Source organism: Triturus cristatus, chromosome 5_1 (assembly GCF_964204655.1).
Source record: "Triturus cristatus chromosome 5_1, aTriCri1.1, whole genome shotgun sequence".
NCBI classification, from domain to species: Eukaryota; Metazoa; Chordata; class Amphibia; order Caudata; family Salamandridae; genus Triturus; species Triturus cristatus.
Window position 1 is genome coordinate 606,087,190 of NC_140587.1, and position 25,886 is coordinate 606,113,075.

The following is a 25,886-nucleotide window of genomic DNA, read 5'->3' on the forward strand; positions in this document are numbered from 1 at the left end:
ACCTTTGTTTTTTTCGTAAATTTCTTTGTTTTTTTAAATAGTAGTTGCGTTTGCAGAGTGGTGCAGAAAAAGCGGCTGGGCCTCTCAGGAAACCCGCTGTAGTGGACTTACAGGGGATACTAGGAGGGCTTCTTGACCCCCAATGTCCCTCAGGAGTAAAGTGGACTTCATCCCCTAAACCAGTAGTGCGTCAGCAGGGGCATTTGCAGAGTGGTGGACAAAAAGGGAGTCACCTCCAAAGACCTCCTAGCAATCCCGCTGTGTGGGACTTACAGGAGGCAGCAGGAGGGGTAGTTGGCCCCAAGGACATTCTTGCGAGAAATGGGTGTTTAATGGGTGTCGCGTGTTACAAGGAAATGTAAACCTGGGAATGCATCAAAACTGTACACCTCCCCAGGAAAGATAGTGGGCGCCGCGGCCAGGGCGACTGACTCCCGGAATCTGGGGATCACGGTTCAATCCCCGGCGCCGGCAGCAGATTAGCCCAGCACCATGTGACTCTGGGCAATAGCTTGCTTAATCTTCCCGACGGCCCCCAGTGCCTAGAGACCCTCACGGGTGATTGTTCGCGCTTTACAAATGTGGATGATTATTATTATTAGATGGAGCGAAGAGAAATATATTTATATCTCCTTGTTTTTTTTCTTTCCATGTGTGCTGTATTCTGCAGCACACATACAAACAAGAAAACGCTTCCATTTTGTGTAGGAATGTGTCCCTATCTGCACAAAAACAATCCTGCCAACAACGCATACACCCCTGCACCATGGGGCAAGGGTGCCTGTATTGGAGCAAGGCATCAAACTGTGAGCTAACCGAAAGGACAGGAATACCCTGTATCTCGTAAATACGGTGCATTCCTGCCCTTTTGATTTGGCATAGGGAAGCGCAGCGAAAAGCCTTGCGGCGCTGCCCTGCACCAAATCATACTACATGAGGCCCGTAGTTGGTGAATACGAAAACAATTGTAAACTTACACAAAAGTGTACGTTTACCTGTGTGACTCAGGGCTGGCACATTGTGTTCATCTGAAGACATGCTAGCAAACATGTGAACAACAAGCAACATCCTGACACATGAAAGTATGAAGCCACAGATTGGAAGATTGAAACTGAGTAATGTCTGTTTTTTTGCTTCCAAGATTAAGTAGCACTAGAAATGCTACAAATGCACATGCCTTGATGAAGCTTAAAGTCCAACTTGCCCCTTTGAGCGAAACATATACACATCTGTATAAAGCTCACAGTCCTACCTCCACTCCAGTTAAACCGGTCAACTGCTATTTTCAGTGCAGAGACAGACAGACAACTTCAATATTACCCTATATTAAAAGACTTAAGGGAATATCAGCAAGCAGGCGATAAAAAATTATCGACGCTTTTGCGTCCGTTTTCGGACGAAAAGCGCCGATAATTTTATCGTCTGATCAGCAAGGTCACGCTATTGCATGAAACCTTGCCTTATCGCCATTTCCCTTAACGCCCATCTTTGCATCTCTAATGATATGCAAAGTGGGCTTTCCTCCCCAGGATAACGGGAGAAATGTCGCTAAGCGACATTTTTCCTATTATCAAGCCTCACGCAAAGCATCATAGCGACAAGAAAAGTAGCGATAACCTCTGATATCGCTACTTTCCTTATGCCTGCTTTAAAACTGGCTTTTCCATGATATCCTATGGAAGGTGGATAACATGGCTAAGTATGTGAGGCCCTATCAGCAAGCTATCGCAAAAAGTTGTGTGATTATCGCTGGATTTCCAGCAATAATCGCACATTTGGCAGCTTGAGCTCTGAATTTTATCACTTTGGAGATAAGCGTTGCTAATAGCACACTATCTCCACGATAAAATTCTGAGTTGGCCGGCGATAATTATCCTCACGCTAAGAGCGCTGAGCGATAATTATCGCCGGCCCTTGCTGATATGCCCCTATCATGGTAAAATTATGTGTATGCCAATAAAACTCAGAAATGTCGAGATTCATTCATTTTATTTGAAAATATATCTCTAATAAAGCTCAACATCTTAGTTTTAAGCAAACCGTGCAGTTGTACTGACATTCTTCGTAGGCATGTCAGTCCTTCACAGAGTGCTTACAGTAACTCCTGCAGCTTGTGATCCTCTGCAGCCACCTTGATGGTAATTCAATTTTTATCTAAACCAAGTCTCTATTTTCCTCTTCCCACGTTCTTTTCATGAAATCCTTAGGACTCTCTCAATAAACTTTTTATGGTGTCTCTGTACCTTACGTTTGGTCCTCCTCATTACTTACCACATCCGTTTTGTATTGTGTGCAATAGGACATTCAATTCAAAGAATACCTTGCACTGAATACACAGACCCCCCAGGATTTTGCGGCACAAATATGGAAATTTAGCGGCACAAATATGGAAATTTAGCGGCACAAATATGGAAATTTAGCGGCATTTTTGCGGCACTTTATTTTACTCATAATCATTAATTTTCCGCTTAAAGTTTTAGCAAAGAATTCCACTTTGTTGAAATAGGCATGTTTAAAGTGCCTGCAGCTCTACGGAAGCACAGCTCCAGTCCTAACCTCGTAGAAGGGAGCTGTATTTCTAAATATCATTTTTTAAGTAGACCTCTCTGAGTGGAGTCTAGTTTCCATGGGTTCACCTAAAGCAGTCTAGGACCCTCACCTAGCCTCAGAGGACTCTCCAAACCCATACAGGGATCTTCGGATCCAGGGCTTACATTCCTTCCAATGACTCCGTACCAGTGTTCATTATGGCTATTTTGCAAGATTATTACATAAGTTACGCCCACCCCTAAGGGGCCTGCACATAGTACAGGAAACAGATGCGCCATCTTTACTTCATTATTGTATTTGTCCCAGAGCCCTCCTGCTCTGTCACTCTGCTGATTGGCACAGTCAGGGTATCCCACTGAGAGGTCAGAAGGGTTGCTATCAGCCTGAAAGCTACGTCAGTTAGTTTCATGTGGAACCACAAACTGAATAGACAGACCTGCAAAACAATGACTTAAAACATCTCTTGCTAAAATATCAATAACTCATGAAGCTGATTGCAAAAATGTCAATCTACTTCCATAGTTCTAAGTCCAGACAAACTCAAATCCCATCTATTTTAGGACTGCTCAAACAATGGACAAGGCTGCTGCTTGATAGTGGGTTTAGCTGCTTGATGAACACTTTTCATGCAGACATTAATGTATGGCAGATACTTTGAACAGTGATGTTTTAAGTTTATGTTCTACAGTCTACACTATGCAGTTTCTGAGCCACATGTTCAAAGCAATTAGCATTTTGAAGATCGTAAGATCGTAGTGGTGTAGATTTACTAATTTCCGGAATTCACAAAAATACTCTAATTTCCACCTACAGTGGGACACCAGACTTAGCTTTTGCAAGCATTATCCCGGAAAACATTTGTCAATTCCAGTTTCTCATGCAAAAATGTACACACTTTTCTCATGAGAACCTGCAATTGCAGTGAAAACGCACTTGCTAACCTCATTTTTTCACATGGAAGATATTATTTTATCATGGAAAACTGCTTTCCCTCCAATGCACCCTACTAATTTTGAGTGTTTTCTTCCCTATTCCATGTTTTTTTTTTTAACTATTTTATATAGCGCCAACGTGACCTGAAGGCTTTCGAGTGCTCTACATGGGCATCAGTTACATTGCAAAAGGTGATATATATAAATCATTTGTCCAGAATCACATGACGTTTAGCAGATGCCGAGACCCTAAAAGCTGTATAATACAGCTTTTACTACGTCTAAAAAAGTAATGAAAATGCTGCTGTGTTAATAATCAAAACACCTTACCTGCGCTGTATGAGAACATCGCACAGAGCAGAATTATTTTGCCAACAACTTCCTGCATTTTTGGTTATCTTCTGAAAAGAGGAGTAAAAAAGAGTCAAAATACACACTTTACTTACTGTCCGTATCTTATATACTAAATAGCACTCATTGGTGTAGATGCTAAAACACTGGAAATTTTAAATGGCGGGAAATTATTGTAGATGTAAATTGGCTCACACTTCCATACAGCGCAGGTTTTAATGCTGATATTTCTCAATATGGGCGAGTAACAAAACGTGCCGAGGAAGAGGGAGGGGAGCATGATATGTTAGCAGGGACACCAGCTTTTGGGTGGAGTCACAGACTTAGCAGGCCGGAAGGAGAACACCGAGTACATTGTGAAGGGGGGGGTGTAATAGGGGAGGTGTGGGAGGGGTAGGAAGCAAAGTGAAGTAAAATACAAACCAGCCAGAATAAAGAAAGATTTACTGGGGCTGGGCCAGCCTTGAGGATGCTAAATTTCTTGTGACGGGGGAAATGGGGAATATAATGCTTGCATCAAAATGACAGGAAAGTTCAGAAAATATACAATAGAAGATGGAAAGGGGCCTTTGATTTGCCTCACAAATAACAGTTTACATTGAAATGACGGAGCTCTTTACCCATCCACAGCCTTTCCCTCAGGATACAATGCAACCATATAATAATAACAGGTGCTTTTGCAATCACCAATACATTGCCTAGGCAGCACACATTACAGGAGACTGCCACCACACTAGTTTAAAGGGAAACATTGCAAATACATTTCCAAGGTAAAATGTTTATACCATCTCTAAAGTAGCTGCAAAATATGAAAAAGTTTTCTAAACAAATGATACGTCAGCAAATCAAAAAATAAAAGCACTCCATACACAGTTTTCCAAATTCTTCAGGTGTTTTTTTCTTCTCTGTCATCTCCAGATGAGGTCTGATTTTTGGGCAGGCCCCAGAGTAAGAGATTACATTGGTTTTGGATGGATTTGAGCAAGAGGGTCACCATACGCCTATCTCATGGGCTTCGGGAAAGAGGCCTGCAGCTGTGTATCTAAAATCAGGGGTGACACAAACTGCAAAGTTGACAAATGGTAGGATGTCAGAGCTCAGTGGACATTCTGCCCAACACTAGGTCAGTATATAAGTCAGTATTCCTCTTTGCAGAAGACCAAATATAGAACATTAGTGGGCAGAAAGTATACTAATTTATTTGAAATTCAATCACCTTGCCTTTGATGGCTACAGCACAGAAATTCTGTGAAATGATCCATGAGAGAGGAGAGTTTTCAGTAAATGGTTAGTAGATTAAGGGCCAGAGGTACAACAGATTTTTGCATGCACAAATGGGTTTTAGACATGTTTGCTCTTGCAAAAAACCTGCGACCCATGTACTAACCCTATTTTGTGAGTCGCAAATTAAATAGCGCCTCGCAAACTAGGGTTAGCGACTCACTATTAGGAAAGGGCGTTCTGAGGGCGTCCCTTCTTAAAGCGATTCTGACCCCTATATAAGAAAGTTTTGCAACTGCAATTGCGGTGGCAAAACACTTGCAGTTTACCACCCTCTTCAAGAGGGTGGTAAACCATTTGCAAACAGGAAGGGGTCCCCATCCCCTTTGTGAATGGATGCACAAACATTTTTTCAGTGCAGGCAGTAGTCCCAGGGCCCACTACCTGCCATTAAACAAGCAATTGCAATGCAATTGGTATCGCCTTTGGGACCTTATATGTATATTTAGCCATGAAGCACATTAGCCTGTTCTTTAACATGGAGGGAAAGTAAGCACCAAACTGCGTGACATGCCAGGTTTTGGAACACATGGAGAGAAATATTGCCTTTCAACTGGAAATGGTATAGTCCAAAGCTCTGTTTTTGATATAAAATCAGGGCCTTCGCTGGTCATATCACTGAAAATACAAGATTTTAAAGAAATATTATTGTCTACGGGTGCACGTGGAAGACAATTTCTATGGACTGGAATCTAGAGAATGCTAAAGTGATTCTGGTATTTTACTGACCTCTGCTGGTCGTTTTCCATCAAGAAAGTTAAATATAGGCAGTTGCAAGAAAAATAAAAAAAGAAAGTCCTTCAGCAGAAAGCAATTCTGGTATTTTACTGACCTCTGCTGATCGTTTTCAATCAAGACAGTTAAATAGAGGCAGTTGAACAGAAGAAAAGTCCCTAAGTGGAAGCAGACAAGTCCTAGGGCCGATCTCCAGAGCCCACAAAGTACATATACATATAAGTATATAATAAGTATATACTAAAGTATATACACGAGGTCTCGAATGCTCAACCTAAAGGAAAACGGGCTGCATTTCAACAAAAAAAACAGCTTTATTTAAAAGCAGTCCCAGACATGGAGCTCTGCTGACCCCAGCAGGCCACCATCCCTGGGAGTGCCCACCATTCCCAATGGGGTCACAAATAGCGACTGCCTCATTAACTCGTTCCGTGCTCATGACGGAACCACGCCGTCATGAGCCACGGTTGCCGTGTGCTCATGACGGAGTGGTTCCGTCATGCTGCGGCCGTTGGCGGCCGCGCCGCCCACCCGGCGCTAATTCCCCGCCTGTGCGGGCGATTAGCGCTGTGGGCGGAGTCATGACGGAACCACTCCGTCATGAGCACAGCCCAACCGTGGCTCATGACGGAGTGGCTCCGTCATGAGCACCGCGCCACCGCGCTGCCCCCCCGCACCCCCCAGCGCTGCGGCGGAATTTCCGCCGCAGCGAAGGGGTTAATATGCATGAGGCATGCAATTTGTGACAGTGTCTCAGCCACTGTTTTATATTGGCAAATGTGACTCGCAAATTGCGACTCGCAATTTGGCGCAATTTGCGAGTCACAATTGCCAATGATTGTACATTCGGCCCTCTAGGCCTCATTTAAAGTTTGGCAAATGTGTCACTCCCTCACAAAAGTGTTCCTTACTGCAACGGCCATAGGATATAAAGCACCTGTAATAAGGTGGTAGGATATCCGTCACGTTTGTGATAGAGTAACCCTTGTGGCACCCTCTAAATTAGGCCCTTAGTCTTATACCATTCTGTTTCTCTCCACAACCATTGCAGCTTCTGTGACACAACACTCACAGGTCACCGTCAAGCATTATAGAGTTTTGGTTCCCCTTTTTTCTGCAAAGCTCCAGTTACTGTCTATCAACATGCATACTTCCCATTCCTAATCTCTCACCCTCTCAGTGCTATGTTTTCTCTATTGTAGTGAACCCTTTAGCCCCGCCTCACTCAACCTCAGATCTCTGAACTGATCCTGCCAAGGCCCCTGTCCTCTCACTGAGCTCCATGAGGCTCACTTGGACTCTGCAGCTAGGGGGGTCTTGGTGGCAGTCCAGTATCCTGCTCTTTGACTCCCTGTAGCTTCGGTGGCACTTCTTCCTTGATACACAAAGCGTGGGTCTGTAACAACAAGGCACTTTTCTTAACGAAATTTGCCTTTATGTGTGTTTATGGTTATTCTTCTTTCTACACGCTGGTTAAATATGGAGGTTTAAAGGGTCAAAGGGTAAGTAATGAGGAATGGCACCGGAACATGATGTGTAACAAGTCAGCAATGTGGTGCTTTGTTTATTATAATGCACGAGCACACCGTTACCCTACTCCCCTCTTACCTCTCTGAAATCTTTGTTCTCTTGGGCCTCTGATTATAAGCTGCATGTTGGTGATTTGCAGCGTCAGATGAGATCCGTGCCCTTGACCTCAAAATGCCCTTTTTGCAAACACATTCACAGCAGATAGAACATCAATTTCAGATCTAGCTTTTTGCTATTTAGAAAGTGATGTAAGGTAAAAAAAAAAAGCCCTGCTTCCCTGCACCGACCGCCAGAAGCGCATAAATAAACAGTCCCTCTGGTAATGAATGGCAGCTCCATGGAACACAAAAGGAAAGAGAACCGAAGGCTCGTCCTCCCTTCGGGTCTTTGACAGCTGGCTTTGCTGGTGGTGTTGTTTTTCACGCCGTCTGCTGGTTGTGACTGCGGGCATTGTAAGGTCACACCCGAATAATTATGGACTGTGGACAAGTGCTGATGGCTCTCCCTTTTAACAGGCAAATAGTGATGTGACAGCGGGTTTGTAAAAAGCAAATTGGATAAAAGTGTTGTACAAGGAGCATTAATATAGACTATTTAAGTTGAAATAAGTGAAGGTGAATTCAGGAGAGGGAAACAAGTTTAACCAGAAAACCAAATACAAAAACAGCCCTGCCACTCCTGCACAATTCTTGTGTCAATGCAAACCCGTTGTCTTACCTTGTGCCTTTGAGCAAGAAAGCAATTGGAAGAGAAGATCCCGTCTGTTCGGAGCTTCATAGTCGAAGGGGTCTTATTGGGTGACATCAGCCACACCTCTCCTTCACCAGCCAATCACTGAAAAGAATGCTACTAAGCAATTAACTTGTCGCCAGAAGGGACACGAAGAGCAAACCTTTGGCCCAGTGCCACCAAATATTTCTAGCGTGTTTTAGGAATGTTATATGACAGGTTATTCTGGATGAAAAGTTGCCCAAACTGCTCCCTTTGGTTGACCTTAAATTCCAGCCTGAGGGACTCGGTGTTTAAACACCTACCTGGAAACGTGTGAACATATGAGACCAACTATAATGCCGTGCTCGGCTTCCTTTAGGCCGGTGTTGGCCGAGGGCGAGGCTCACCACTGTACGAGGAGAGGGAACCGAAACACGTGCTTCAGCTGCTGTTCAGCCTCCCCGGGTACACGCCGGTGCTAAACAACCAGTGGTAGCTTCTGGGTGTGCGAAGGATGGCAAGCCACTTCCCAGGGCAACAATGAGCATTTTCATATGGCTCTCCCCTAACCATGCTGGATAATGCTTGGCTGAAGACTTCTTGTCGGTGACTAGTTCTCCAGGGAAATTATCTGATTTGATCTGTGCGACTCCCTGGCCACCTTCTTCCACCGCCCTTGCTCGCTCCCATTGTCACTGCCTTTTTCTCCCCCCAACTCTCCCTCCCTCCTGTTGTCGGTGGTGCCAATCTATTGTCAATGCCAATGTTTTTTTAAATTTCATTTATATGTTTTTCTCACATGTAACACTGTACGTTTCCTACAGTCAGCCTACTTCGAATGAAAATTCTACAGTAAAAGCAAGCAACAGGAATGCGCCCTCTGGGAAACAGAGCTGACATCTTATTGTGTTCTTTATTACAGAGCAGTAGATTCACAAAGTAGGGCAAGTTGCCATTTTGTATGGCATTGATACAGATAGTTGCCTGGTCCATTCAAACTGGAAAGGCAAACGTGTCTGATGGGCAGTGGTGATTGGCTGTCAATGCAGGCCTCATCTGAGCAAGTTTCGTATGTAAGGCACATTGTTTGGTATCACACTGCATAACATACCTTTGGCCCTGCGCCACCAAATATTTCGTTTCATTTACTTTGACCTACAGACTGACGCAGAATATATTCCATGTTGTAAAAAACACCAGGCACTTGAATTTGCTTTTCCTCATTTCCCTTTCCTGTAGCGCCATCCTTTTTTCCATGTCCCCTGCAAGGAGCAACCTCTCACTGATGGTGTCAAATGTGATATCATGGATCAAGTCATTGGTAGTGATATATATCATATCAGTGAGTGTGTCATTTTTATGTCCATTGTTATCTTATTTACAGGGTATTTTGTGCTATTATGTCTATTTTTCAAACCTCATATTTCTCATTTCCATCCATCTAGGTGTTCGCAGATTAAACCTTAAAAAACCTTAACGCCATATTAATTGATCTCCAATCATTTGTTGGCTTTGTTTTGATTGCAGTGACCTGTTAAATCCATAAAACCTGTAGCGGCACAGCAAGCGTCTTTGCTTAGTATTTGGTGGACCACAACACTGTTTTCTAGAGATTATGTCATGAACACAACACATATGGAGATAAGGGCTTTGAGACTCCTCCACAGGCCATTGGTTGCTAATGGGTCAGTCTGCTTCACGGCTGCTTGTTTGAAGTGTCAGTCAAATTTTGGATCAGCCCGTGGAGTATCCTCCTTACTGGTCTCATTGGTCAGTTAGTTCATTAGAGCATTAGGTGTATCAATTCACCTATGGACTGCTCCAACCGTATTTCATGGGCTGAGAAGCGTCCCTACATTCCAATGAAAACCCACAGTTACAATCGTCTAGGGCTAGGCTGACTGCAGAGCAAGTGCGCAGTGCCGCTACACACCGAGGCCAACGCTTGCTCATCTTAAATCCATCTTTGTGACAAGCAAAATGAAATATATAAAGTTACAGCAGTGGAAACCAATTATTATCATTAGTTGGACTTGTAGAAGGGCAGGTGAGCAGTGCCAGTTGTTGCACACATGAGCAACCGCCACTCTACCAGAGGACCATTCACACTAGGGCTCAGCCTGAGTGATTATGTGCTGGCCTCTATTTTTGTGAGGGGTAAAATGCAGTTCCTGAAGTTCAGCAGTTTTTTTATTTTTTACCAAAGCAGCCTTTACAGTGATTTCAATTGCTGCCACATTTTGCAATATAGCCTACATATTGTCAGCAAAAATTAAATTGTAGTAAAATTAATATTGACAATATTTTGATGTCTATTTAAAATTCATAATTAGTCCTTCTTTTATCTCTATTTATTCTCTGGTCTCATGTCTGCTGCTGCTTTGAGCTTGTCTCTGTGCATGCAGTGCACTCTTTCTACATTTGAGCATGTCCACCAGCTCATGTTTGCTGGCTGGTGGCCAAAGTGGTTCAGCTTCACTCCTTGGACACCACAAATGCAGCACCACCTCCAAGTGTAGACAACAAGAGGCTCATGGGCATATGTACAAGCCCATATCGCCTCGGGAACACCACTTTTTGTGATGTTCCCGTGGCGATAGAAGCCCTGCCTTGCAGCGTTAAGCCACTTAACGCTGCCTTGTACATAAGGCCCCCTTTCACGCTATGGTTAGCATGAAAGGGGCGTACAGTGGGTGTTGCGGTGGGCGTTCCATCTCAATACCCATTGTATTTGAAGCTGCGCCCTATGTACAAGGGTGGCGTACATAGGAGGGGGGTGCCAAAATTAAGACCAGGAAAATCCTGCTTTTAAGTTGGCAAAACGAGGAGAAATGCATTATTTCTCCTCATTTTTGCTTTTTCCATGTGTGCTGCCTTGTGCAGCACACATGGAAAAGGCAAGATGCGTTGGTTTGTTTATGTACAGGAAGGTGTCCCTTCCTGTACATAAACAAACCTTTTAAAAAAATGCCATTTTGTAACTTTCATGTGTGCTGCATAAAGCATCACTCATGACAGGACTGACACATGAAAATTACAAAATGGCATTTTAGGATTGTGAATGTGCAGGAAGGGACATCTTCCTACAGATAACCAATCTTCTCCGGCACACACACCCTTGCACTCTGGTGCAAGGGTGCCTGCGTTGGCGCTTAGTTGTTAAACTTAGCGCCATTGCAGGGGTAAAATGCAAGACTGCACCATATCCTTGAAAATATGGTGCAGCCTTGTGTTTCTGAAGTGCGGAGCATGTCATTAAGCCAAGGAGGCTAACAACTCGCTCTGCCACTTCATTGTACATATCCCCCTGAGTTTTCTGACATTTCAAATCTACAGCTTTGTTTACATGTTTTCAGGCTCACATGTGCTTGGATAAGGTCACACAGGGGCATATGTACAAGCCCCTATCGCCATCACATCACTTTTACAGACGTTGTGGTGGTGATAGGGGCTGCGCCTTATGGACAAGGCAGCGTTAAGCCACTTAATGTGGATTAACCTGCCATGTACATAAGGCCCCCTTTCATGCCATGGTTAGCATGAAAGAGGTGGGCAGTGGGTGTTGCGGTGGGCGTTGCACCGCAACACACATTAATTTTGACAGTGCCCCCTATGTACAAGGGTGGCGTACATAAGAGGCAGTGCCAAAATTCTGACCAGGTAAATCCTGGTCTTAAGTTGGCGAAACAAGTAGAAATGCATTATTTCTCCTCGTTTTTGCCTTTTCCATGTGTGCTACCTTGTGCAGCACACATGGAAAAAGCAAAATGCCATAGTTTGTTTATGTACAGGAAGGTGTCCCTTCCTGTACATAAACAAACCTTTAAAAAAAATTCCATTTTGTCCCTTTCATGTGTGCTGCATGAAGTAGCACACATGGAAGTGACAGAATGGCATTTTAGGATTGTTTATGTGCAGGAAGGGACACCTTACTACACATCAACAGTCCTTCCCTGCACGCAGAAACCCTTGCACTCTGATGCAAGGGTCCCTGCATAGGGGCTAAGTTGTTAAACTTAGTGCCATTGCAGGGGGAAAAGGAAGGCTGCTCCACATTCTTGTAAATATGGTGCAGCCTAGCATTTCAGAAGTGGCGGAGCGTGGCATTAAGCCACGGAGGCTAACGACACGCTCTACCACTTCCTAGTACATATCCAACTCAGTCCCTTACTTTGGAAAATAGAAGAGTGAGGGAGAAAGCAATGCCAGTGGGGGAGCGAGAGAGAGACAGATGAAATCAAATCAATCTTTATTTGTATTCAATTAATTAAAATCTTACAAAGAAGATTCAATCATAAAATTCATAAAAACCTGACTATACCGTGAGGGAACAAAAAGGGCAAAAGCTGATACTTAATTGATGTTACCCGGCTGACACCATCACCCACTTGAGCTGTTTGATCAAAAGTGCCTATGGGGGCCAATGGTAAGTTAAATTGCAAGCGTGAAGCTGCTATTAACGTGCATGGGTGCTATCCAGTCATATGACTTCCCTAGCTACCACCCTGGCAGCTAGGTTAAAGTGCAAGTGGCCAAAATATTTTAAATGTAAACATACACAAAAATATGTAATCATAGCAGCCAAGGCAGTTTCAAATAAGTTAAAATATGACGCCACTATTAGCAGGTCGCTTTGTCGTAAGGTCCAAGGTGCCACTACCAGGAGATTTGTACATTCATGTTGGTTTTCTGGGTCACACAGCAGGCCCCATGCGACCCGGGAGTTGGGGAATTGAAGCCTAAGCCCACCAGAGGAGGATTTGGGGCTTCCCTGAAGTTCACAATTTAGACCAGTGGAAAATGAGGCCAGCCCCAGATTGATCAGCTGTTTCACTGGGCCACGGTGCACTACTTTACTTGCTTGGACAGTTTTAGCTGAAATGTATTTAAAATTTCATGCATGAACAGTTTGATATAGGTGCATATGTACAAGCCTCTATCGCCACCACAACAGCACTTTTACGAACGTTATGGTGATGATAGGGGCTGCGCCTTATGTACAAGGCAGCGTTAAGCCATGGTTAGCATGAAAAGGGCGTTCAGTGGGTGGTGTGGTGGGGGTTCCACAGCAAAACCCATTGTATTTGATGCTGCCCCCTATGTACAGTGCCAAAATGAAGACCAGGAAAACCCTGGTCTTAAGTTGGTGAAACGAGGAGAAATGCATTATTTCTCCTCATTTTCACTTTTTCCATGTGTGCTGGCGACTGATCCAAGAATTCTTTAAGACTACTGATGCTGCCCTCTTTGTTAATTGCTAACCACAAGATGTTGTTCAGGTTGTCTTAACTTGAAGCAAGTCGTCTATAGATACCTGCCACCCAATAGACTACCTTTTGAGGCCAAACTCCAGCCAAATTTGGCTAGTAGAAGTGTTCCTTGTGTTTGATGTAATACTTAACAGTAGATTTTCATTGGAGTTTGTCCAATATGGTCGAGTCACGGTCCAAGATAGACTTGCTACCCTATGTCAAAGTTGGCAGAATTTTTGCTGCCAGGACCTTCAGCAGCGGATCGAATGATGAGCCTTTTAACTTCTTGCTCACGTGGTAAAGGTAACAATGAGGTCGTTGCTCTTATTTGTAATGGCTCGAAGCTTTTTGTTGGCCATACCCCTATCATCCAGCGGAAACCCTAGGTACATGTATTCATTTACTGCATCTAAGATGTGTGTGCCAAGAAGACAGTTTACATTTTTCCTAGTTCCCTTGCTGACCATCAGCACCTTGGTTTTGCTCCGATTGACAACCAGGCCATTTAGCACTGCAATCTGGTGAGCGTATGGATCAGTCTCTGGAAGCAAATTTTGGTCGAACTGCATAAGACTACATTGTATGCATATAAAAGATGGTTCAAAGGTGCATAAGACTACATGGTACACATATAAAAGATGGTTCAAAGCTGCATAAAACTACATTGTACGCATATAAAAGATGGTTCAAACTGCATACGACTACGTTGTACACATATAAAAGATGGTTCAAAGCTGCATAAGACTACATTGTACGCATATAAAAGATGGTTCAAATCTGCATAAGACTGCATTGTAAGCATATAAAAGATGGTTCAAATCTGCATAAGACTACATTGTACGCATATAAAAGATGGTTCTAAGGGAAGATGGCGAGCCTGGGGGCATGGCTGATAGTTTCATCAAGAGCAGGGTAGAGGTCAGCCATCAAAAGATGGAAAATAAGTGGGGCTAACACACACTGTCTAGTTTACTGTGAGAAAGGACTTGTTACAGGGAGGTGCTAGGCCGTCGGCGGTGACAGGACAGGATAAGTCTCTGTTTGTGTTGCTGGAGCCAGTTTCATTCCAGCCAAGAAGTGTTTCGTAAGAAATATAATTCAACAATCTTCCCTGATTGGAATGATCCAAGGGGCCTGCTGCTGCCCGTTGAAATTATTGATCTTCTTGAGTTGGAGAGTTTGCTATTATAGAGCAGCTTGGCCCAGAAGGCGTCCATTTCTTTCTTTTTGTTGTTACAAACAGTCTTTTTCTATTCCTTTTTTGCCGCCCTCAGTGCGTCTAACTTATAATTTTTTGTTGTGAAGCCTTTCTTGCGAGCTAGCCACAGAGCCTGGTTTAGCTTCTTCTTGGCCAGACGACAGGCTACTGATTTCTTTTTGAAGTTTGGGCTGAATTCTGGGTGTGCTGAAACATTTTGATGAGATGAGGCACTATTAATAATAAAAGCAAAAGATAATTCTGAGCATTTTAGTTTTTTTACTTCACAGTAAACTAGGAGCCAAACATGGCTGGTCTACTCTCAATGTCCTCCCTACTGAGGTCCAACACCAGAGTTTGACGATGGTCTCTAACACAGTGCTCCGCTGTATGGAAAGAGCGAACAGCAGTGAATATGGGATGTGATAAGAAAGTATAGTCAATGATGGACGCCAAGCTCGGGCTGATGTATATTAGATTTGCAGGGCAGTCGTCTGGTGTCCTGCCACTCAGTACTCTCATCCCTAAGTAATCAATATCACGTACAAAAATATATATATTAACCCGGACTATGTAATGCACACTATCGCTCATGCACTTCTAGACTACAAAGAGCTCAAAGGTGTAATATTCATCCAATATTTGAAACAACCGACCAATGCAAAATGTCACTTTTTCGCTGATTGGTCTATGCAATTGCAATTTTTGCATTTGTCAGGTTGTGCAACTGTTGCTATAAATAGCCCAAGTGCAATCTGTGTAAACTCGAAAAGAGGGTGACAAATTAGGCCCTGATTATAAGTGGGGTGGAAGGCATCAGGTTATTATTGGACCTTGTAAATACCAGCACAATAGAGTAATATTATCATCACAACAGTAAGTATCTCCTATTTTAAGTTTAAACGTGGAAATGGGACCGAACATACATATTTTAGAGCTTACTTTGGCTTAAGCTATATAACTAAAATGTGTAGCTATGTTCAGTAATGTTAAATTCATCAATGGCTGCTGTTAAATTGTAACTCTGCTTCTTAAGAGTGCTCATGCAAATTGCCCCTTTGAAAGAACATTTCCTTATGAAGTGAAACAGTGAACACGTGGGACCTAATTCGGAAAAGCATGTTATACTATGATTATTAGTACTCCTGAAGTACTATTTTATGTACTCACAAATGCCATTCACATAGGTGCAGGTGTAGATCTGCACCCGTGCCTTTCCTATCCCCCATGTGTGGAGTTCGCCACTGATAGTGATTAGAACTATGCACATATAGTTCTTCATTTCAGGTGCAACTGTGGGAGTGGCAAATGGAGAGGAGATAGAAAATGAATACCTGTTAAAAAGTGGCAGGAGGAAAGATAAATTAAGAAGGAACACAAGGAAAGACACATCAGTACAAAAACACACTTACAAAATTGTAAAAAAAAGTTGCAATTCACAAGTGCTACACCCAGATCTACTCCAGCAGTACTAGAGCTCAAACAGGCTCAATTCACTACATACAAGACTTGGAGGAACTCCTACACCACAGATGGCCACCTAGAGGTACAGCACGGAAATCACCCTCAAACAAACACAGAGAATGACACTAGTAGCACAAAAGACAACACACATAAGTACAAATGAAAGGAACAAATGTAAAATAACTTTCCACATTACAAACAGCTATAAAAAGGCTCATTCATAACATTAATAATCTTTTTAAAAATATTTCGTTCAATATCTGTACGGATTGTAGACACTAATACAATGTATATATTATAAAAATGTATAAATACCAGATACACATACTTAAAGAAATACACATACACATCATGACACATTAGATGGGCAAAACCTATACACTCAAACAATAACACACAACACAAACAACCAACATTAAAATGATATGCCATTTTAATCAACACCATATGCAAATAACAGAACATTCAAAACCACAAGAATCACAGTAGAAACTTTTCCTATCTGCATAAAAAAATCATCCCACACCGGTTAAGTTTGTAGATTTGCCCTACACCAGGGGTCTCCAACAGGCCGATCGTGAGCTACCGGTAGCTCGCCGACTCTCTGAGAGTAGCTCGCGCTGCTATTGAATTATTGAGACGTCATTTACAATTTTATTTTGTATCCCGTCATTTTCTTTCACAACTTTCAGCCCTTTTCCACAAGTAAACAGCCCTTGCCCGCCCTCACACATACCAGCTGCAGTGAGCTTAGCTGGGGCGGGGCAGGCTGAAGACCGTGACGTTTTTCCTCCTACTAACGCGCCACCTGCATTTTCCAGGCTGGCACTGCGCTTCCCATCATCTTCCACTCCACTGACTTGGGCCTCCCGGAGCAGCTCTGAGGTAAGAGGGGCCCCTGACCCTGAATGAGCCAAGTCGCCGGGTAAAAGCACTCAGTGCTTGCAAGGCCTTTTGATTTTAACGTTGTCTGCCACTGCACTTTAGATATGCCTTCTGTAAAAAAGCGCAGTGGCAGGCAACGTTTAAAATTAAAAGTCCTTTCAGGCACTGACTGGGGCTGGGCCGATATTGCGGTGGCAGTGGATGCCTGTGTTAAGTAAAAAATGTAAGATTCTTATTCATTATTGCCTGACGAACGTGAGGTTTTTCCTCCGATTCACGCGCCACCTGCCTTTTCCAGGCTGGCACCGCGCTTCGGATCATATTTCATTTTTGTGGCCTCCCGGAGCAGCTGTGTGCTAAGAGGGGCCCCCGACCCTGAATGAGCCGAGTCGCTGGCTAAAAAGCACTCAGTGCTTGCAAGGCTTTTCAATATTAGTGTTGTCTGCCACTGCACTTTAGATCTGCCTTCAGTAAAAAAGCCCAGTGGCAGGCAACGTTAAAATTAAAAGTCCTTTCAGGCACTGTGACTGGGCCAATATCGCGGTGGGAGTCAATGTTAAAGTCTAAGATTCTTGTCTGCACTAATCCACTTTTACTGACTTTACCACGCTTTCATTTGCCTTTGCGTAGTAGTCAGTGAAAGCGGATTATTCTGTGAAAGTGCATGCAAGTACCTTTGATTTTAACATCGGCTGCCACCGTGCTTTACATATGCATGAGGAATAAAGTGCAGTGGCAGCCAACGTTAACATCAAAGGTCCTTGCAGGCACTCCACCACTGTGGCAGCCAACTTAAGTGCTCGCCTGCACTGAACACCTCCAAATTCATGCAAAGGCAAATATATAGCGCGGTGTAGTAATCAGTGAAAGCCTTTCACTGATTACTACACCGCGCTATATATATGCTTTTTTATGACTGTGACAGCTGTTAGCAGGCCTGGCTAGCATGCACCCATGCAAGGACCTTAGATTTTAACATCGGCTGCCACCGTGCTTTAATATTTGCCTTAACAGTAATAAAGCACAGCAGCAGCTGACATTCAAATTAAAAGTCCTTGCATGTACTGTGCTGCAGCTAGGGCAGCGCGACCTTTCATTGATTTCTACACTGCGCTATATATTTACCTTTGCATGACTGTGAAAGCAGTTCAGAGCATGCAAGGATCTTGGATTCTAACGTCGCCTGCTACCGCGCTTTACATCCTCATTTAATAGTAAAGTGCGGTGGCAGCCAAGGTTGAAATCAAAGGGCCTCACATGCACTGAGCAGCATTTTTGTAATTAAAATGTGGTGCACTTTGAAAATGAAGGTCAGACTGGTCACTGGTGCCAACAAGAACAGTACTCGCACCTTCAGCATTACTGAAAGTACATGTTTTTGAAAAAGGTAGGTCTGTGCCTCTTCCTTTGCAAATTTTCCTTCTGCTACTTCGCGGCTCAACAGACAGAAGCAGGGCATTGTCACAATTCAAAGAACGAGTCCCTTTGATGAGTTTTGTCTCGTTCTTCTCTGCGTTATAAATTCCAGACTGCAAAATTGCAAAATTCATGCCACAGAAAGGGAAAATGTCAGAAGGGAAAATACATTTTTACTTACCAATCTCCTACATTTGCAGTAAGGCACCAGCTTTCTGGAATAAGTTTATGAAGGTAGGAGACCCATCAAACATTTTGTTAGAGGTGGGCTAACCAAAAAATTAACAGGTAGAGCAGAAGGGTTTTTGGGGTGATGATAAGTAAAAATCAGTCAAATATGCACTGGCGGCCCTTGACATTTTGAGCAGGTGCAGCACCATGTCTAGGATTGTACACAGAGTCACAGACAGATTGATGCACGCACATTCCCAAAAACATTTTTGAAGAGGTTGACACCTGTGTGCCTTAGGGGTATGTAGCGATTGAGCACAGTAGGCAGCTGTGCTGTTAGTAGTGAATGGCTTTTGAGAAAAATGGGTATGTGCTTAGTGTAGGACAGGACGGTGCAAACTAGACCTCTTCCTATTTACAGAATTCGCCTAAGTCCAAGTCCACATAACAGTTCATAATTTTTGGCTCTTCTTAGGACTTAGGTCATGCTGAATCAAATGTAGGGTCATTTGTGAAAAGCAGTCATCCAGTATTCATAATTAAACATAGCTAATGTGAGTTAGTTCTCTTATTTTCCAAATGTGCTGTTTAATTTACCAGCATGGTTGCTAATCACAAATGGCCTGACATGCTGCTACATAATTAAAGGTGGCCACATGGTACTCTTACCTGTTGGAATTGGATGTTGACTTCACCAACATTTCTATTCTTGCTTACAGCCTTAACTACTACAATAATGGATGAAGAGCCAGGTCCCTCCAAAAGGCCAAAGAGCAGTAAGACATACTACTTCCATCAAGAGTGGGAGAACAATTTTTTATTTACACAAATTAAAGATAACTGTGTATGTTTGATCTGTGGAGCAAAAGTTGCAGTGGGGAAAAAAGGCAATGTTAAGAGGCTTTTTTCAACAAAGCGCATGCATTTTGATAGGAAGTTCCCTAAAGGAAGCAGCCTGAGGTCCCAAAAAGTAAACAAACTGAAATCTGCATTGCAGACACAGCAATCTTTTTTTACGAAGCCAACAAAGAAAGCCACTGTGGCAACTGAAGCATCCTTCATAGTTACTCATCACTTGATCAAGCACAAAGCAACATTTTCAGATGGAGCCATTGTGAAGGAAGCAATGCTTCTAATGGCAGAATCCTTATTCAAAGACGTTAAAAATAGCCCTGAAATGAAGTCTGCTATTTCAGATGTGCAGTTAGGGTCAAACACTATGGCAAGAAGGGTATCTGCATTATCGGCCAACATGATAGAGCAGTTAGAGCGGGATTTAAAGTCATGCAAATATTTTTCTCTTCAATGTGATGAATCTGTTGATGCAAGCGATATTGCACAGTTGTCAATGTTCGTTAGAATGTTTTTTGAAGATTTCAGTGATAAAGAGGAATTTTTAACTCTGTTGCCTCTGAAAACCACAACCAGAGGATCTGACATCCACAATGAGGTGAAAAATTATTTTGTGAAACAAAATGTCCCATTGAAAACGTTAGTGGCAATAACAACTGATGGCGTACCCGCAATGATAGGGCGTCATTCGGGTTTCATTGCCAATTGTAAAGCAGATCCAGATTTCCCTCTGTTATTGAACTACCATTGCATTATACATCAACAGGCAATATGCGCAAAGGTAATGGGGTTTGAACATGTGATGACTCCTGTTGTTAAAATTATTCATTCAATTCGTGCAAAGGCCAAGCAGCACCGAACCTTCAAATTGTTCCATGAGGAACTATCAGCCGAGTATGGTGACCTTTTACTGCACACTCAAATCCGATGGCTTAGCAGGGTAAAAATACTGCGAAGATTCCTTTCGTTATTGCCAGAAGTCAAAGCTTTCATGGAGTCAAGAAATGAAGATACCACACAGTTATCAAACACTGAATGGTTGCTCGATTTAGCTTTTTTGACTGATGTGACAGAAAAATTAAATTTATTGAACTACGAGTTGCAAGGCAAAAACAGTCCAATATCCAACATGATTAGTTCAGTGAAAACATTCAAATCCAAACTTAACCTTTTCATACAGCATGTACAGAAAATAAAGATGCAGCACTTTCCCTCTGTGCTCCAAATACTTTCAGAAAACAAAGCTGAGGCTGAGCTCCTGGACATAGAAAAATACAGTAGCCTCCTCATGAGACTTAATCAAGAGTTCAGTGACAGATTTAGTGACATTGAGCAACTAGAGCCCTGTGTGACTTTCACTTCCAACCCCTTCATGGAAGTGGATGTTAGTGACATTTCAGAGAAAATTAGTGTGCTTCTGAACCTTGACTCTACCACCATGGAAATGGAGATTGTCACACTTCAAAATGACATTGGATTGAAATCAAGGCAATCTGACATTAATTTCTGGAGTCTTGTGGATGCTGAAAAGTTTAAGAACATCCAAACAGCTGCATTGAAACTTTTTTCCCTGTTTGGCTCTACCTATCTTTGCGAATCTGCCTATTCCGATATGAACTTCATAAAATCTAAGTTTCACACACGTCTGACTGACGAACATTTAAACGACTCCATAAGAGTTGCCCTCTCAAGCTACACCCCAGATTACAAGGGATTAGTGGACACCATGCAGTATCAAGTCTCTCACTGAAATTATTTGTATGCATTCATAATCCATACTTGTTCAGTGACAGTTCCTGGTGAAATCCCAAACCTAGGTATCTGTTTCATTACTAACACCAAGATTAAAGTTGCTGCAAAAAAGAATCTGCAGGTCCCTACAAAGGTTTTTTATTTGTTGAACAAAAACAAAGGAATGTGTATTGCAGGCCTGTTTTACAAAGACAAGAAAAGGTAGCTGGAGAGAAGAATCTTCAGCACCTTTCCAATTTTTTATTTGCTGCACAAGCACAAAGCAGTGTTTGCTGGAGGCCTGGTTTATTGTGATCAAGGAAAAAAAGATAGCTATAGAGAAGAATCTTCAGCATCTTTCAAAAGTCCTTTTGTTAGTTGAACAAAGCAATGTATACTGCAGGCCTGTGTTTCAGACATGAAGAAAAAAGTAGTTGGAGAGAAGAATCTTCAGCACCTTTCCAAATGTTTATTTGTTGCACAAGATAACAAAGCAGTGTTTACTGGAGGCCTGGTTTATTGACATCAAGAAAAAAAGATAGCTGTTGAGAAGAATCTTCAGCATCTTTCAAAGTTCTTTTAGCAATCTGTACTGCAGTCCTGGTTTACTGACACTCCTGCAAAGTAAAGGGAGCAATGAGAATACAACTGCAAACATGACTGGTACCATAAAAACCTTAAAGTCATAACGTAACCTTCTGAAGAATTCAGAATTTACCTTCCGAAGAATTCAGAGTGGAGAACAAAATCTGTACTTTCTCAAACAAACCTGAAGTTCAGCTTATCTGGCAATTAAAAAGGACCGACTCAGCCACTTGCCATTTGTCGCCGCTGAGGGAGCCGTCCGGATCACCGTCACGCCAGCGCTGCGTTGCTGCCCTGGTCACTCTCCGCTGTTTGTCTCCCCCGCCGCCGCCATCACCACACTTGCGGCCGAGAGCGGGGGGAGACTACAGCTACCAAGCACCCCTGCGGCCGCTGACGCCGCCAACGCGCCCGGAGGCGCTTTAAAAACACGCGCCTCCACAGTGGAGTGGGGAAATCGACCGACTCAGCCACTTGCCATTTGTCGCCGCTGAGGGAGCCGTCCGGATCACCGTCACGCCAGCGCTGCTGGCGTTGCTGCCCTGGTCACTCTCCGCTGTTTGTCTCCCCCGCCGCCGCCATCACCACACTTGCGGCCGAGAGCGGGGGGAGACTACAGCTACCAAGCACCCCTGCGGCCGCTGACGCCGCCAACGCGCCCGGAGGCGCTTTAAAAACACGCGCCTCCACTGTGGAGTGGGGAAATCGACCGACTCAGCCACTTGCCATTTGTCGCCGCTGAGGGAGCCGTCCGGATCACCGTCACGCCAGCGCTGCTGGCGTTGCTGCCCTGGTCACTCTCCGCTGTTTGTCTCCCCCGCCGCCGCCATCACCACACTTGCGGCCGAGAGCGGGGGGAGACTACAGCTACCAAGCACCCCTGCGGCCGCTGACGCCGCCAACGCGCCCGGAGGCGCTTTAAAAACACGCGCCTTCCTCCGCGTCGCGGGCCGTCTGTGGCCGTCCGGGGCAGGAGGAGGCAGGGCCGGGCCACCCCTCTATCATTGACATCACGACTCGGTGAGTCTTAAAAACTATTCAAACATGGAGTCTGTCAATGTTGGTATTACACAGGACGATTTTCCGTTCCCCCCTGCCACATTTGAGTCCCTACTCGAAAATGCCCTGAACCTGGTATCTAGTGAAATAGCCGACACTGAGAGAAGAATGTCCATGAGCCGTTCCCACAATATTATCGATTCGTCACCACGGCCAAATAGCCCTGGAATTCCTCTATCACCAGCTGTTGTAATCACAAAGCCGGCACTAGTACCATCATCACCTGTATCCCTCTTGCCTGAAATTGTTCCTACTATTACAATTGCCTCCCAGGATGATGTCATTACTGTGGGACCAAATGACACCAGTAATAGACAGGGAGGGGAAAAACGCAAAAGGGGTACTTCCAAACTCAGCGCTAACAAAAGAAAAAGACCCCCAATGAGCAAGAATCAGCCGACGCCTCAGTGCTTGTGGAATAAACAAAAGCCCACAGAGGCTCAAATTGCTCATGTGAAGGATAAAGATATCACGGTTGCGGATGAGGATATTCCCACTGCAACCACTGTGGACTCGAGTGGGCCTTTTAATACTATATGGACCCAAACTACATTAATGGGAGACAATTACCATCTCTCGAAACAGAATGGGAACCTTATAGAAACCATAGTGGATACTATTTTTAACCGACTAGAAAAGTCAATGATCAATCAGTTTAATAATGTTTTTAAAAGACTGGACAGGTTAGATAACCTAGTTAAGAATGAGGAAGCAAAAAGAAAGGGACATGTCATCCTGGATCAAATCAGAGCTGACCGTCTCGTAAAACAACTTGAATCTGTAAGCCATACTATGTCACTACAGAAACAGGTTGTGTCTAACATACCGGGTGGGGGTACGAATAATCCTGGTACATCAGCCCTTTCTCCTGTACTACCCATAACCAAGCCAAGAAATATTAATGGAGGGAAAAATCTGACAAAACCTAATTTTCCTCCCAAATCCACCCCAACTCCTGCTCCTAGACTAACTGGCCCTTTTGCTAGTACTAATAAAAACGCCAATAATAATAATAGCGGTCCCATCTACCCTATAACAGCCACAAGACTAACTGCTGACAATAATAAAGGCACTGGGCATGTAGGGACAAATAAGCCTCTTAAACATCAGGGGCCCGTCTTACATCTACCACCTGACGCTTGTCCCTACGTTCTAGTTCTTGCAGGAGTACCAATGTTGAGAGAGGAACAGGGGGAATCATGGGCGCAATTACAAAATAAATGCATAGACTGGCTAATTAAGCATAAAGGTGTTGGATTTGATATCTCTAGAGAGATTTTATCAGCTCGTAGGGTGTCTTGGGTTGGTCCCTTAATTAAAGACAAAGAAGGTGACTGCATTGTTCTTAATTTTAAAAACCCTGGTACCGTAAGATTTTTGCTTAACAGAAATGGTAACGGTTTCGCCATTTCCACAGCTATATCTATGCTACCTTTGGGTTACTTTTACAGACAACCCATAATGCAACTACGGCCACCATTAATGCAACACCAATTTCCACCAATGCATTTTCAGCCACCCTTCACACAACTCCAGTCAACCCTACCTCCACTCAATATGTATAATAGATTTGCACCTTTGTCAGATTTGGACACGTTAGATTGACCTCCATTGACTAATTGGGCTGACCGTTCACTATTGGAATCAATTGCTGAAATTATGGAAGTCCCACAACCTCCTGCTTGGATTGTAGAGAAAGAAAAACCCTCTAACTATAGATTATTGTCCCATGATTCCGAACTATCCGTGGTAAGCTGGAATATAGCGGGACTCAATACCAAAATGAAAATTAAAGAATGGTTAGAATGGGTTAAAAATAACTGTGACATATTGATGCTACAAGAAACCTGGAGTACAATTACACCTACAATGGATGGATTCTGTTGTTATAATCAAAAGGCTTCTGTTTCAACTATGGGACGCCCTAGTGGTGGATTATCTATCTGGACTAAAATAATATCCGGGGTACAAACAAAATTAATTCCGACCCCAAGTAAATGTTTTATGGCTATGAAGTACATTAACAGGATGAAATTATGTTTAATTAATTTTTATAATAATGATTTTACTACTCACCCCAACAATAATTTTTTGTCATTGTTTAATTTTATTGATGAAGTAATGGAGGGGCAGAAGTATGGGTTTTTTGATGGCATTTGCATTGGAGGGGATTTTAATGCTCATATGTATCGTAATAGTCCCCCATGCAGAAACGGTGAAGAGCTGAAAAATCACCTAGCCTCCCGTGATTTGGTAAATGTAATGGACACTGCTGGATCTAGCGTAAATAATACATTAACACCTACATATATAGGTCAGGGTTGTGCGTCCACGATAGACTATATACTTATCTGTCCCTCACTGTGTGATATAATTTCTAAAGCTGAAGTCATCTGTTCCGCCTATAGTGATCACTATCCTCTTAGAATATGCCTATATAATCCACAGACCTTGAAGGCTACATCGAGAACAGTGTTGGGGGAACAACACCATTTGGATCTATCCACTGACAGACTAAGACTAACATGGAAAGGGGTGGATAACAAAGATATCCTAGCTAGAGTCATCAAAAAGCACCCTATCATAGTAGAGACTTGTCTGTCGTATACCAGCCCAGGCGAGGATGTGGTCATTGCCTTTGGTAATCTCTGTGGGGCTATTAAAATAGAATGCTCTAAACCAGCCAGGCCTAATATAGATCATGGCCCTCGCTGGTTTGACTCCTCCTGCTCTAGGGCCAATAGGGACCTGAGGGCAGCCTTAAAAACCAATCCGAGGGATGATCAATTAGTGAGAGAACTTAGATCAAATTACAAATCTGCATTACGCCTTAGATCTGAGGCCCTAGTGATTAATCACTGGGAATCCCTCACACGCTTTGCCTCACTAAAGGACACGACTGGTTTTTGGAGAGAAGTCAAGTCCCTAAGATCTTTTGGTTCTAACATCAAACCAATTAACTGTAATATAACTAGTGAAGCGTGGGTAGAACATTTTTCTAAAATCTACGCTATATTACCCTCCTCCCTAGATATTGATCACTCATTTAATACTGTTGATCGACTTAACTTTTTATTATCTGAGGTGGAGGATGCCATACTCGAGAGCACCAGCAATAAAGCCCCAGGCCCGGACGGTCTTTCTATCGACCAGATTAAATCTGAAATTAATTTCTGGGCCCCC

The 25,886-nt window shown here is 43.3% G+C and overlaps 2 protein-coding genes across 2 annotated transcripts in view; one reads left to right on the top strand and one right to left on the bottom strand.

Annotated features, from left to right (window-relative positions):
• The window catches only part of LOC146831261 (lectin-like), a 56,154-nt gene extending 47,974 nt beyond the window's left edge, over positions 1–8,180 (bottom strand). The window contains exons 1-2 of the mRNA XM_085605532.1: positions 8,097–8,180; positions 3,813–3,883 (exon numbers count right to left, since the gene is read on the bottom strand). Coding sequence (XP_085461658.1) covers positions 3,813–3,870 — 58 coding nt within the window. The 5' untranslated portion in view covers positions 3,871–3,883; positions 8,097–8,180. The remainder of the gene's footprint in view (positions 1–3,812; positions 3,884–8,096) is intronic.
• An 11,032-nt stretch (positions 8,181–19,212) lies between these two features.
• Positions 19,213–21,078, top strand: LOC146831262 (general transcription factor II-I repeat domain-containing protein 2-like). Its single transcript, XM_085603863.1, has one exon. The coding sequence runs from the start codon at positions 19,213–19,215 to the stop codon at positions 21,076–21,078; it is 1,866 nt and encodes a 621-aa protein (XP_085459989.1).
• The last annotated feature ends 4,808 nt before the right edge of the window (positions 21,079–25,886 follow it).

Coding starts and splice junctions, on each gene's coding strand:
- LOC146831262 (XM_085603863.1), top strand. CDS start 19,213: ATGGATGAAGAGCCAGGTCCCTCCAAAAGGCCAAAGAGCAGTAAGACA.